At 41.5% G+C, this 15703-nt stretch overlaps 1 protein-coding gene across 3 annotated transcripts; it reads left to right on the forward strand.

The window, feature by feature from the left end:
* The first annotated feature begins 876 nt into the window (after positions 1-876).
* Positions 877-10903, forward strand: LOC137157679 (alpha-1-antitrypsin-like). Of its 3 annotated transcripts, none has more exons than XM_067555117.1 (5): positions 877-984; positions 3657-4336; positions 6073-6343; positions 8630-8777; positions 10548-10903. In XM_067555117.1, the coding sequence occupies exons 2-5, from the start codon at positions 3676-3678 to the stop codon at positions 10737-10739; spliced, it is 1272 nt and encodes a 423-aa protein (XP_067411218.1). In that variant the 5' UTR covers positions 877-984; positions 3657-3675; the 3' UTR covers positions 10740-10903. The 3 variants fall into 3 exon arrangements, with proteins under 3 accessions (XP_067411218.1, XP_067411221.1, XP_067411219.1); XM_067555118.1 differs by lacking the exon at positions 877-984 and adding an exon at positions 2018-2141; XM_067555120.1 differs by lacking the exon at positions 10548-10903 and having other exon boundaries at positions 8630-8789.
* The last annotated feature ends 4800 nt before the right edge of the window (positions 10904-15703 follow it).

The raw sequence follows: 15703 nt of genomic DNA on the forward strand, positions 1-15703 counted from the left end.
ATAAACTCTTCTCACTAGAGCCAGATAAGAGCTGGCCTAATGTATTTATTTTATTTGAATGTATAATTGTTATTATTTCAATGTGTTTGCTCTTGTTAATAATATGGGGGATTTCACTCTTGAGGAAGGACATGGTTGGGTTTATACAAATTCAAGAAGTCCAAAGTTAGAGATCTGGTGTAAAGGAACTCAGTAATCCCAGTTCTACTTGTATGAATAAAAGATTACAGCAAAAATGAGCAAGGCCTCATGACGGAACTGCTTGAAGGGGAAACTGGCCAATCTGCTTCTGTGGAAAAAGTCTGCAAAGGAAGAGAAACCTCACCAAGTTGAGTGTGGCGTGTCTTCTCTGCATCTTCCCCTCAGCTGCAGACTCCTGTGAGAGAAATGCAGAATGTGGCTTGTGCTCCCACTGTAAGCTGGGGGATTCCCAGGAAAACCTGACTTCAGCCATGCAGGTCTCCAACCAGCCATACAGAGAATCCTCTTCGTGTAGACTGCAGCCTCCCTGAAAACCTGTCCGACACCTGAGCGGTGGCATTGACTCCCCCACCACAGTGTACACTCTGACTCTCACTGGTCTAAACACAGTAAGGAACTTTATGGCTTTTGTGCTGTTGAGTATTAGTCTCTGTCTCAGGGAAACAGAGGTGGAAGCAGCTCCTGGGATACTCACCTCCAATGTGTGTTTGCACTGGGGGGCTTAGAGGTGCATAGCATCATCATAGCCACAGCTACTTTCCAGCTGGCTGCCATTACCCATGGCTTTAGTCTGCTTTACGTGCATAGATGGTGGGCCCATGAACTTAGATGTCCAAAAAAACTAGCTTCATCAGCATTTTGTCTGACCTCACTGATAATTTTTCTTTGAGCTATGTAATAATTAACAGAGGACAAGGTGCTTCATGCTGTTCAGCAGTATAAATAATGGGGCAAGGAGCAGTGCAGCTGGGATAGTCACAGCTGGATCCTTCTGAATATACTGTGAGTAGTGTATTAATTTTTCCTTAAAGTTCATGTTATAAGTTTTGTTTATAGGGTCATTTCATGCTCCCGAGGGTGATTTTGTAATGGCCATAGAGAACAACGTGCTCTGTAGCGTGACCTGTCTTACGCAGTCACTCAAGGAAACAGCAGAAAATGGTGAAGAGGTGCATTTTAGGAAATCACCAGATGCCTAAGCCACTATTGAGATGAACTATCCGTTGTTTTGCTTATTGCTAGGAATAGTCATTTAGTAGATGTTCTTCTGTGTGACCTAGTTCAGCTAAGGCAAAGCCAGCAGGAAGGAGGAGGAATGAACCTGACTCTCTGTGCCCCTTTGATCCTAATTCTCTGCCCTTTTCTTTGGTGTGTAGGGGTGAAAAGCAGGCAGTTGGATTTGTTCACCCGCCAGACTAACTACTCGAAAATACATAACCACATCCTGTTCTGACATTCCTTGTAACCTTTGCCTTTGCTTGACAATTTTTTTCCATTTGATCAGCTATGTAATACTTTTGCTTGACCTGTTGTTGTAACTTTTGGGGTATAAAAGGGGAATTGTGAGTCTGGGTCAGGCAGATCGCTTTGTAGACACATTGATGGAAGGACCGGCCATCCAGAAATCTGTGACTGAATCAGCCTCAGACAGCCTCAGACTTGTGGGGTAACTAGCAGTGTGGGCTACTCTAATACTGTGATTTTGACTTGTCTGGGCCAGCCATATAGCAGGCAGAGGTACTGTGTTTCCTTTGGTTTATTTCCTGATACCGACTCAGAGAGACTAAACGTTACTGGGTTGAGGAACCATGGGTAACAATAGTACCCTTGTGAGGGCTAAAAGGGCTTTGACTATTTAATGGCAAACATTGAGGAATAGTTCAACACAGTCCCCTGTCTGTACTCTGAATAGTGACTGTAAAAAGACGTTGTAGGGGTCAATGTTCAGTATGCCAATGGCTCCAGTTTGAATGTGCTCAGTTTACAAGGAAAAATTCTTTTTCTTGTAGATTGCTAGACCTGTGAAATCAACACAGGCTGCAGAGTCAGGCTGAGACTGGTCCCGGCAAGGGCTCTCTGTCATACAAACCACCCCAGACTGGGGTGGGACCTTGCTGCACAGACAAATTACTTTCTGAATCCGAAGGAGTGGTGCAGCCGTGAGTTACTCTCCTTATACACCTTGAAGTTCCAGTAGCCACGCAGCTTAACAACTGATCAGGGTACTGGGGTTCAAGGGTGGGAAGGTGTAACTGCTTCAATAGGCAACATAACCTCTGAGCTGTAAGAGTGACCATGGCAGAACTCTGCAGCCCGAGGGGGAGGATTTCTCCACCATTTTTTCCACAGAGCTCCCCACTACCTAGTTATCAGTCTGTGTGCTTGCATGGTGCTTGTGGCTCTGCAGCCTAAGCCTTGCAACTAGTGCCTGGGAATTATGGAACTCAGGCATTATTTCCCCCCTTGAAAGAAACCTAGTAAGTGGAGGGCCTGATTTTCAAAAACATTTCAAAGTGTGTGTGTGAGAGAGACAGCCATGAGTACCCAAAGTTACTGTGCTGTGGTTTGCAGATCAGATGCTTATGCAGAGAGGGTGGCAATGAAAAGCATTGAGAATTCATGGTGGTTTTGCTTAATTGTTTCAGTCAGAAAAAAAGAAAATCAGAAAAAAAATCTACATGTTTTGTTTCAATATTTTCTAAGCAAAACCTTTTTCCATTGACAGCAGCTTGTTTCAAAATTCCCTTTCATTTTATTATTTAAAAAATGTTCAAAATCAAACCACAACATTTGGACCTGAAGCCATTTTTTTAAATTTATTTTTACTTGCTGAAAATGTAAAATAAAATCATTCTTTGTTCAATGCAGACCTATTCATTTTATCTTTTGGAATTGCCAGTGAACCAAAAACAAATTGGTTGTTCACACAGATCTAGGCGCTGGGGGCATGGCTCAGCACTACTCCAACGTGACACTGGTATGAGACAGGGTAGCACACCAGCTACTCTCATATGTGAATCAAGTTGGTGCTGAATCAGGGAGCTGTAACTAGTTCTCTATGACTGCTCGCTTCATGTGTAGCAACTGGAGCTCAGGAACAGGGAAGATTGAACCCAGTATATTTTTGATTGTGACAGAATCATTAGAAAAAGATTTTGGTATAGCTGTGCTGTTACAGAATGACAAGCTTAATTTGATATGTACCTTTTTACAAACCTATTCATACTAATAAACATGATGGTTCTTAAAGATAAGAGTGGGTGAATTGTTTCAGAGGAAATAAACTGTTCCAGATGTAGCCCCTCCCTATCCACTTATTCAGATTCAGATACAAAATCCTGCCTACCCCCTTTGTTCCCTGTCTCTGACTCCCAAGATGGACAGAGCTGTCCAACCCTAATAAGTCCAACCCTCTTTTCTTTCCATAAGTTTCCACTTGCTTGGAGGCTTATTGGCTTGTGGGAGGTGGGGAGAAACATCGGAGAACTGCAAGAAAGCGAAGGGGAAGGAGCCTCTCCAAATGCCTCAGTAATAGCAGAGTTGGAGAATAGGAAACACTAACATCTGAAAAACAATCACTAGATCTAGTTTTACGTAGAAAAAAAAAAAAAGGATGAACAATTTTCATTGCACTGGTCCATAGCTATAATGACTGTTTCATTCTTTCTTCACAGAGTTGTTCCAAAGGAAAAAATGAAGCCCATTCCATATCTGTGTTTGTTACTTGCTGGATTTCTTGTTGTTGTCCATTGTAATCATGTCCCTGCCGACCATGATGACAACCATGATACAGAGACCCAGGAACATCCTTCCAGTGTTCACAGAAATCCTAAAAGCAAAACACCGGTTTGTAGCATAGCTTGCAGCAATGCTGACTTTGCCTTTAGATTCTACAAGCAGGTTACATCAGATGCAGCTGAGAAGAATGTTTTCTTCTCTCCTCTGAGCATCTCCACTGCTTTAGCAATGGTGGCCCTAGGTGCTAAATCAACCACTCTGACACAGATTCTGGAAGGACTTGCTTTTAACCTGACAGAGATCGAGGAGAATGAGATACATGAAGGTTTTCATGACCTCATTCAATTCCTAAACCGTCCTGACAACGAGATCCAGCTGAATCTGGGAAATGCCCTTTTTGTAGGTCAGGAGTTGAAACTACTACAGAAGTTTTTGGATGACGTGGAAAGCTTGTATGGTGCAGAAGTTTGTTTTAGTAATTTCCAGAACTCTTCAGAGGCTGAGAAACAGATTAATGATTACATAGAGAAGAAAACCCATGGGAAAATTTCCAACTTAGTCCAGGATCTTGATCCATTCACTGTAATGCTTCTTACCAGCTACATTTACTTTCAAGGTGAGACATGTTATACCAATGGCTACTTATTGCCAATATAAACTTTCACTGTCTGGTGAAAGAAAATAAAGAATCCCCACTCATTTTTAAATTTATTTTTTAAAGAAAGAACATTGTCAAGGTTGTTAGGCCTATGAGATCAACTAAATTGAAAATGATTATGTGGGAAAGTTTTTCCAGGAGGATTATATGCAAATAATTTCAAAACTTGGTGTCTGAAATTAGCCCCATAAACCATAATTAGGCACCTTAATGTAAGTGGTGACATTATTAGAACTGCTATAATCCCTTTGAAGTCAACGGGGACTGCAGTACTCAGGATATCTGAAAAACAGGTCAGTTGTGACTGGCTTTATGTACTAGTGTTTGAAAAATGTGTTCTGCCACTCATTTCATGATTCAATATGGAATAAGCAGAAAAATTAATGGCTAAGTCTCCTTACAAACTGTTGTAATCACACGCACATATTCTCATTGTGGTAGGAAATGGTGGCTGTACATTTATCTGATTACATTGACTTCTTGTGCTGTTTTATAATGAAAGAAAACAGCAACTGTCCTTTCTTTGCAAACGCCTAAGGGTAAGAACATTTTCTTTAAAATCCTGCAGTATCTGGAATCCAAATTGAATATGTATTTGATAAACAACTTCACATAGTGATTTGTCAGATCTCTACAAGACTTGCAACCCAATGCTTTATGTTGTGCAAATGGTACAGAATACATGAAAAAAGGTGATTTTAAGGCCTGGAAATTAACCTGTTGAAATGGAATGGTATTCAGTTTAACAGTAGCCACCTCATAAATCTTAAAGTTGTGTAAAAAGATGGCATTTTAGTTAATCCTATCAAGGGTGGGGTGATTCTGTTCTCAATGTAGCAATGATTGAGTCATGACAATGATTTAAAAGTAATTAGAAAACAGTCTATCCATTATCATCATCTACATAAGCCTAGACTTGACTGGGTGTCTCAGGACTTGCCCTGATAATTACAGCAGAGGAACTTAGGAGATAAAGGATAGTGTATTGGCTAAAATATGAGTTCTGATTCCACCTCTGCCACAGACTGGACGTGCAGCCTTGAGCATGTCACATAACCTCAATGAACCTTGGTTTCTGCATCTGTACTGTGGATATAGTAATACCTCCTTCACAGAGCTTTCTGAAGCTTAGTTCCTTAATGTTTTTAAAGCTCTCTCGGATCCTTGGAGCTATAGCAATGCAAATAATTGTATTTAATTTGAGAGATTTAGTGCAAAATTACTTATTCTAGAAATCACATGAGAGAAATCATGTTAACGGCTGCTCTGCTTATAGAGACTTATGCCACCAAAGGAAAATGTCTCTCTTTTTCTACTGATGATTGCAACACCTAAGTTCCCCCTGTGAATCTAGCCCTAAAAGTTTAAAAACCATGAAAAAACCTCAATTAATTATCTGTAAATTGTCAGAAAGGCCCTCATGTGGAATTGCCTCAAAAATACTGTTTAAAAGAAAACAGGATTACTTAATTTCATTTCATCAGGACTTTTAACAGCCTATTTAAAGTTTCAACACATCGGAGATGCCCATCAGACAATTGAAAAAGTCTTACTAACATGACAGGAAACAAAAATCCACCTAGGAAAATTGACTGAGTTCCCTTGAATCCATGCATTTAGGTTTATTATACTTGAATTAGCATTGTTTATACTAACAATATAGTCACAGTATAGTCAATTGCATTCTTTCATAGCCCACTGGGAAAATCCTTTCAGTGATTCACTCACCCATGAAGCAGACTTTTTTGTGGATGAGAAAACAACAGTTAAAGTCAAGATGATGACCAGAGATGGACTTTATAAAAGTCACTTTGATGACGAGCTGTCTTGTGAGGTGGTGGAAATACCTTACAATGGAAATGTTACCTCGTTATTTATCCTACCTGATAAAGGAAAAATGAAGCAAGTGGAGGATGCTCTGTTGAAAGAAACTGTTGGTAAATGGATACAATCACTTAAAGAAAGGTAACTCTTAGTTTCTGCTTTGATGTTTTACTGTAGATTAGAATAGAATCCAAATTGTAGACAAAATTAAATTAGGTGTCACAGTTACTTAGGTACCACTATGTTGACTCACTGGAGGTTTCAGTGATGCAATGGCCATAAAGAACTAAATAAAAATAAAGCTTTGATGCTTTTTTACTTTCAACAAGTAGGAACTGCAGCGGGAATCAGGACTGTCTTGTGGTTAAGGGACAAGACTGAGAGTCAGGAAATCTAGGTGCTAATCCCATTTCTGCCAGAGACTTTCTACTTAATTTTCAGCCCTTATCTTTACACTGCCACAGTTACATCATCCTTAAAAAGGCGGATGATATTTAACTGCTTCAAAGGGACATTGTAAGACTTAACTCACTGATATTTATAAAACACTTTGACGCCTTGGATGGAACTCACTCTTTTGAATCAAATGACAAGATACAAAAAAGAAGGTCTGATGCTGATCTCACACCAGTTTTACACTGGTGTCACTCCACTGACTTCAGTGAGTTATTCATGATTCTCACAGATGTAAGTGAGATCAGGATCAGGCCTAGGGAATGTTGATATAATGTCTGTCTAGAGTTCAGTAGACTATTCCATACAAAGACTTGACCTGAAAAAATGCAAGATAATGCAGCAGGAAAAAATAATCCAAGATACAGATATTCAAAGCGAGGTAGATAGCTGAAAATCAGTATTGTTGAAGACAATGTAGGTGAGAGCATAAAGAAACGAGAAGTGAATTTGCAGTGTGAGGTGACAGCAGAAGTAAACCAGTGTAATATTGGGCTACTCATGCAGAGATGCCAAAGAGCACTGCTGAGATTGCATGTACAGTGAAACATAATTCAGTCCTGGGCACCCCAATACCAGAAACAGGTCAATAAGTCTTGGGAAATCAGAGAAGCCAGAAAAAAATAATAGACCAGAGAGATGAATTTGAAGAGGAAATGTATAAATATGCATCATGTAGCCAAATGATGACTAAGGCTGATAGAACTTGTGTGTGACGATATTGTAAGTACTCATGGGAATTAATTGGACCAGATAAAATTCCACTTGGTCACCATTTATCAGGAGGCTGATGTTGACATTTTACTTGCCCATTCCAAATGTCATTGCTTTGGGCAAGCAGGGAAATAGCATTTTACAAAACCGGCATAACATGATTAGGAGGGTACAAACACCAAGAAGAGACAGGAATTGCTTAGGGCTACAGGATCTGATCCTGCATCATTCAAGTCAATAGGAGCTCTGCCGTGGACTCAGTGGCTGCAGTGCAAGCCATAATTAGATATGGTAAGCAAAGGAAAATAGTTAGGAATGAAATCAAGCAAAGGATAATGTAACCCAAATATCATGAAACGTTACTTAACAATGAGGCCTGTGGAAGAGTCTTCCTGAGGATGTGACAAATTCAAAAAATGGAGACATTTAGAACTGGACTGGATAAAGAACTCAAATGGATATTGTTAGGCAGAAACCTGCATTGTCAAGGAGCAGGGCAAGGGGCCAAGTTGTTTTTTTTCCATGTCCAACTTCTTTGATTCCTTTCCCTGAACGGTAATAATCTGTTGAATAAAGATGTTGATGCAGCCTTATGGAACTGAAATGATGTTTTGGAAGGGAAAGAGAATGTTCTCAAGTGTACACCTCACCGCACAGAAGGAAGAACAGAGGGATTATGAGAAGGCTCATCTCTTCAATAGATACTTGACCCTCAATCAAGTGTACTATTCCCAAGGGGGAAAACCAGAGTCCAATACCAGATTGTAACATGTCTAAGGGCTGAGCAGGTGGTTAAAACGTTGCCCCGATTGGGTTGTAGAATGGCTGCAGAGCTGCTCCATAGAAACAACTTTCATGCCAGTGGCAAATGCAGGCTCAATAAGCTCATACATGGCCACCCCCAAAGGGTGAGAAATAGAAGCATCCATGCAATGGTAAATCCCTCCACCTCAGGAGCAGCCCAGTCCCCTGTGTACTGCACTGAGCGGGGTCGCTCACTATGTAGAGGCGTCCCATCCCTACGTGGCCCTCCCAATTCAGCCTCACACTTCACAGAAAAACGGCACCAGTTGGGTTGACAAGGATTTTTCTACAGCCAGAGAGCTGGGGACTGACTGGATTTGCTCCCAAAAGAAAGCAAACCATTCAAGTGGACTTCTTAGCATTCACAAGAACTATTAAAAGCATTGCTAGCTAGCAGATACTGCACTGTGTTACTTGAATGCAATATTTCATCACCATTTTGTATTGTTTTAACAGAAGAATAGAACTGTACATTCCAAGGTTTTCTATTTCGGGCTCCTATGATGTCAAAGAAATATTACAGAGATTGGGTGTGATCGATGTATTCGAGGACCATGCCGATCTGTCCGGAATCACTGGGAATCCTGATGTGAAGCTTTCAAAAGTAAGTTTGTAAACTCAGTTGGTGCTAAATGAATTTGTCTGCACCCAGTTGCCCTGACCCTGAGTAGTGTCTAAACTATGCTCCGCATGGGGTCATGGTTGCTCATGTACTATCTTTAAATACTCAGAACTGGCAGATGGTCATAAATATGGATACAATTTTGTCACAGTAAAATTATGCATTTTTCACAGCACAGTCATGGTAAAAAATTAGATAATTTTACCCTATGGTCACAGCAACAATGTGCATCAGCCGGGTCCACACTAACAGTTTGTTAGTTCACTTTGCTCTAGTCCTCTTTGAAATGGGACTAGATCAAAGCAAACTAACAAATTGTTACTGGGCAGTAGCTGATCAAAGTGAACTAACCAACTTTGTGTGTGGACCCTGCAACTGGGCATTGACAGGTTGCCAAGTTCACTTTGATCAGCGTCAGCAATGTTAACAATTCATTAGTTCATTTATCGATCCCTGTTTCAAAGAGGACTAGATCAAACTGAAGTAATGAACTGTAATGCCTGGCATCAGGGTTAAAATTCAAGGGACCATGAGAGGTCACCACTGTCCTGGAGGAGTCAAAATAAAAGGCAAAATTCACAGGTTCCGGACGGTGGTAACCAGAGTGACATAACCACATCCTTGGTCATAAACTAGAGCAGCCTGATGGTTGTTTAAATTAAGGCTGGCTATTGAAAGCCCCAAGGGACCTTCCAATATCAAGGGATCACTGGGCATAGAGGTGCCCTACCTATGCCTCTTATCCCCCAGACATGTACCAGACTGAGAAGACCATCTTGAGATTCCTCTATGCAAGTGGAATCATCCACCAGCTGGTTATGATAGTTTTGCACCACCAGAGTTGCATAGGATTTGGCCCATTGTTTTAAAATATGTCTATTTTATAACTTTACATGGTCTAATCCTGCTCCTGTAAAGGTCATTGGCCAGGCTCCCAGTGCCACCAATGTAGGCAGGAGTGGACCTGAGAAAAAACAATCTGTCTTTCCTAGAAAAAAGCAATAACGATCATCAAAGGTAACATTCACTCATTACATCTAGTGCTGTGGTAAATTTTTAATATTTCCACAGACACCATAAAGACACATGATTAGACCTAGAAAAAAAAAAAAGAAGAGAGTTTAACCATTGCTGACAACTAAAATATAATAACTGAACAGTAATAGCCCATAATAATAATCTCAATTTAAATTAACATTGGCAAAGAATATACTTTAGGTCAGATTAGGGACACTACAGAGAGTTCCAAACGCAGAACTTTTTTCCCCAAAGAAATCAGTCCATATTTGAAATTAGAATTGTGAATTGATACCTGGAGCTCAGCTAGCTGGATCCTTTCCCTCTGAAGTCATCATTCCTCCTAAATCTGAACCATTTTTCTGCTGTCAACTAATTCTTCATGGTATAAATTCGTGAGACATTTATTTCAAATTTTGACACTATTCTGCTGTGGTGAGGAGTAATGAATAGCAGAGTCCCTGTGTGATGTGAGAGCACAGATGATTTGATTCTTCCAGCTCAGTCTTAATATTGATGCGCCAACCCTGTACTACTTACTTACACAGGCAATGAACTCATTGGGAATGCTGTCTGTATTTCTTCCCTTGTGCTCCATCTGTCCTGCTCTGATTGGGCCCATGTCTTAACAGTTGATTTTCCAAAGAGCTCTGGTTTAAAAACGAGCATGTGCAGTGGTTGAAAATGAACACTGTTCTGTACTCAGACCGTTACCTTTGCTTCACTTCCTTGCAGATGGTTCACCAGGCCCTGCTGAATGTTCATGAGAACGGCACTGAGGCAGCAGCAGTCACCGTCGTGGAAATGGTTCCTACATCTCTTCCTCCTGTCATTCAATTAAACAGGCCCTTCCTGATGCTAATTATTGATCGAAGCACCGACGCCACTTTCTTCATGGGGAAAATTGTAAACCCTACTGAAAAATAATGAGTCAGTGGCTGTATGTGTCATATCCCTTGTATTTAGCGCTGGTTAAATCCTGATGTGCTCATGCATACCAGCTGGCACTCATAACTATATAAAAATTGTAGCAAGCATACATTCTCAAACAAACAAATAAAGCAGGAATGTGATAACTCCTTACCTACAAACAGCCTGCTATATCTTAATCCACTTGAAAGCAATCTGTGCAAAGAGTACATTATTGCCAACCCTGAAGTCTATGTTGGCTTAGAATTAAGTGGTTTTTTTAAGTGCTAAACCCATCCACATTATCCTGGAAAAACAAAGTCAATGTCCAGTTGAGGGAACCATATTTAATATACTTTACACAAATTCATTACATAAAGCACCTTTGGTTTGACTCTAAGCAGGAGAGCTAAGAACGCAAGTCATTCTGGCAAGATGTATTCTGGCAGGCAAGAACTCTGAAAAGGACTTCGGGGGTCACAGATAACCAACTGAAGATGTGTTCCCATTGTGACGAAAATGGCTAATGTGATCTTTGGGTGTGTTAGGAGGGGAACAACAAGCACAAGCAGGGAGGTGATATTACCTTTTTATATGTAATTGATGAGACCACTTCTGGAAATGTGTCTACACTTTAGAAAAGATATTGATATCTTTAGAAAAGATATTGAAAAACTGGAGAGGGCTCAGAAAAGAGCGACAAGAATGATTTGAGGTCTGGAAAACATGATTTACACTGAGACAGTTCAGCCTCCAACGTCCATCCAGGCCCTGGTATATTTGGAGAGGGCAAAGGGAGTGGGAGACTGGTAGCTGAAGCAGTGACAGATGTCCAGCTGCCAACTCAGCTCCTCTGGCAGCTGCCTCAACCTTTACATCTTTTGAGGTCAATAAATCATAGCTTCTTCAGACTGGGACTTGCAGGCTGATGGCCAGCAACTGAGCATATGGGCTAGAGCCAATGGGGCATTACAGGAAGCTGGAGGTGCCTTTCTGGGGTGTAGCAATAATGGTTCATGAATGTTTGGGACAGAGATTGCCACAGTGCCTGCTCCCCACTTAGATGTTTATCCCCCAAATATCCTCCCCTCTTGCTTGCTTACACTCTGACTTCTTCCTTCCCTTCTTGGAAGTGCCCCATGGAGGCACAATGACCAGGGTACCTCTTACTTAGCTCACCATACTACCTGCTCTGAGCTGACAGCAGCCTCAAACTGAGCTACGTGCTATGCCGTCCACACACCCACTTCTACACTGTGAACCCCATCTCTTTCCGTTGTTCCCTACATCTTCTCTGTTGATCAGTACAGCTCCCTGGCTCTGACAACTCTGTGCTGAGTCAGTGAGACAGAAGATAGCACTGGTGGAGGGAAGTAGCCTGCAGCAGATGATATTTTCACTGGCTTTCCATTCCTGAAAAGTAAATGGTTATTGAGACTAAGTTGCATTTAATTACCAGTTACAATGTGTGTGGAGGTCACAAATGCTTGGCAAAGACTAAGCTAATTGTATGCATTCATATACAGCTCAACTTGAGCTGTGATTATATATACACGTCACACAGTTTTAGCCTACAAGAACACTAGCTCCAGAATAAAGACCTTTTCTTGCACTGCTAAAACATGCTGGCAAGGTTTTGGTTGTCTGCAAGGTACTTTGTATAAAGTAACATACATCTTTTACCCATAACTTAAGAAGAAAGCATAAATAGCTTACTGCATGTCCCAGACTGTGTATTGTGGTGAAGCGGCAGTAGGAATATACTGGCTGTATCCCATCCTCGTGCTAGTAAGATTTTGCAGTTTAAATATAACAACAACTTCCAAACTGGTGTGAAGTGCAAAATACCCTACCCTATCTTCCCAGCCGTACTTGATTAGTGCAGGCATGCCCACATGTACAGAGCAGAGACTAGGAGTTTACCCTCAGGCTGTACTTTTAGTTTGTCCTACTTAGCACACTTTTGAAACGTCTTTATGAAAATATACATGTATGTCAGTCCTACAGAAATGGATCAATATCCTATTGTGGGGGAAAGAAAGTAAAAATACTGAAAAACAAAATAGAAAAGTTTCACTCTTCAAACAATGAGAAGTTGAGTTCTGGATAACCTGCCTTACTATTGACAGACTAAAGAAGTTCAGTCTAGTTTAGCAAGAAGAAGGTTAAGTGATGCCTTGGTCATAAGTATTTTTACAGTAAGGCTTGGTCTACACTTACCTCCGCGATTCGGCGGCAGTCAACGGGAGTTACGCAAAGAACTTGCGTTACTCCCATCAACTTCTGTGCTTCTCTTCTGTGCGCCGTCTTCACTGCACTGCGCTGATGGGAACCGCGTTTCTGTCAATGCAGCGCTATGCCACATGCGGGGGTGGATTAATAACGTCAGCTTCTGGATTGACTAAGCGGGTCTTCACTGACTGCTCAGTCGATCCAGATAAGTCGATCTGACGGCGGCGACTTTGCTGCCATCAGTGTAGCCATAGCCTACTGATTTCTTATATTAGAGGGCTTTTTAATCTAGCACACAAGATGTAACAAATTCTAATGACTTGAAACTGAAGCTAGGCAACTTCAGACTAGAATTAAGGCACTTTTTAATTTTTTTTTAACAATGAGTATAATTAAACATTGGAACAATTTCCCTTGGGATGTGGGGGGATTCTCCATCCCTTGAAGTTTTTAAATCAAGCCCAGATTTTTTCTAAAAGATATGCTTTAGCTCAGCCAACATTATTGTTCGTCACAGAAACTATTTGGTGAAATTCTGGGGCTAGTGTTATGCAAGGAGGTCAGACTAAATTGTCATAATGGTCCCTTCAGGCATTAAAAACCTGTGAATCAATCACTGAATGCTTCCTCAAAAAGCAGCCCAGGATCTTAGCTTTTCAAAGTGCTAACCTTACGTTCCCTTTCGGAGCTAACAATCAGCTTCTATTGCAGGTGGTTATTTGGAGATCTGGATCAAAACGCCCCACTTACGTCAACCAGCCAACATAACACCCTCCTTCTGTCCTGGTTCCTTCTAGCACCTCCTAGCACTGTCCCTGTAGCCTGGGGCTCACAGGACGGAGGAGTAGGCATTGGCTACACCTGCTCCACACTCTCCCACACCAGCAGTGTACCCTGGAGGGGAGATATGGACCATCCCCAGTCTCACCTTTCTGGCCACTTAAAGGGAATGCAATGGGCCAGAGAATCCAGCCAAGAATCTGCCACAGCAATAACATTTTCCTCTTCTGCAGCGCTAGTGTCACAATGAAGTTCTCTTTTATTCTGGATTCTCGGTCTTCCCTCTCTCTCCTCCCTACATGCAGACACCTTTACTGCGGCTTATTTCCACACCCTGGAGTCTTTGCCAGCTCAGCTCCCCAAATCTCCCCCTGTGAGCTTGTCCTCCCCAAAGTCCTTCCCTGAGCCTGTACCCTTACCTGGGGTCCTCTTCACCCAAAGTTCTCCAGTTCCTGAGTCCCCGTTAAGATCCTTCCCACCCAAGACCTTCCTCTGACTCACCCAGATTCCCTCTGCAACGTCTCCACAAGGCTGCATCCCACCAGAGCATCTCCCTGATTTCCTGTGTCCTCCTGTCCCTGTGAAGGAAGGAGAAGGACCTGCAGATGGGAAGGGGCCATGGCTTGGGCTCTCCTCCGGAGGCACTTCAACCGTTCCTGAACTGCATTCAAAACCTGGTAGAAGGAGAAACGTTGGAGCACTGGAACTGCAAGAGTGAATCAGACCTGAGGTTCCTGTAGTCCAGTATCCTGTGTCTGACAGTGGCCAGCACCAGATGCTTCAGAGAAAGGTGTAAGAATGCTGCAGTAGGTGGAGACAGGGTAATCTGTCCCTGACATTAGGTCTCATCCTGATTTGTAGCAATTAGAGATTGACTTAGCCCTGAAAGCATTAAGTTTAATATTCCTTCCAAATTTTGGTAGCATTAACTGTTATAATGCTGGCTATTCTTGTTATCCATATATATGTGTGATGCCATTTTGAATGTTGTTAAGTTCTTGGCCTCAACTATTTCTTGTGACAGTGAGTTCCACAGTCTAATTACACAGGGTGTGAAAAAATATTTTCTTTTATCAGTTTTGAATTTCCTGTCTTTGCATGCAATTCAATATCCCCATGTCTTTGAGCTCAGAGACAGGGAAAATAGAAGTTCACAATCTACCCTTTCTATAACATTCACCATTTTATATATGTTTACTGGGTCCCCTCTTATTCATTTCCTCTCTAAGGTAAACAGTTCCAATCTTTTCATTCTCCACAGAAGAGTTTTACCAGGCCTTTGAACATCACCCTTCTCTGAACACAATAAATCTTCAATATCCTTCTTTTGCTGGGGTGACCACTACTGAACACAGTATTACAGATGAGGCTGCAAAACTGATTTCTAAGAGGCATTATAATATTCTCATCATTATTGTTCATCCCATTCCTTATGCCACCTACCATATTGTTTGTTTTTTGAATGCAGCTGCACAGTGAGCAAATGTTTCAAAGATGCTACGGTCCCTTTCCTGAGCTGATTTGCTCCTGACTAACCTCAATAGCGGTGTCAGTTGCCAATTTTGTCACCTCACTACTCACCTGCCTTTCCAGTTAATCAATCTATATATTAACATGGGATCTAGTGCAGAACTTGGAGGCACCTACTGTTAATCTTTAGCCATGATCGAAACTGACCATTTCATCCTACTAGCCAGTTTTTGATCAACAGTGCTATGCCTCTCACCCCATGACGGCTTAACGTTTCATAACCTCACATGTGGGACCTTGTTGAAGGCCTTTTGGGAATCTAAATATATTTTTGTCAGCCTCCTTTGTTCCACTATTTTATTGACATGGTCAAAGAAGTTCAAGAGACAAGCCATGATTTCCTTTGCTGAAACAAAACCGCTTATGCCTTATCAGAGTTTCTAGTGGCTGGCCCACCTCTATAGCTAGGCCAAAATCTCCCATGCAAAACTGCTCAGCCT

Source organism: Emydura macquarii, unplaced genomic scaffold (genome assembly GCF_026122565.2).
Source record: "Emydura macquarii macquarii isolate MOO-44397 ecotype Brisbane River unplaced genomic scaffold, CSIRO-AGI_Emac_v2 contig_1551, whole genome shotgun sequence".
NCBI classification, from domain to species: Eukaryota; Metazoa; Chordata; order Testudines; family Chelidae; genus Emydura; species Emydura macquarii.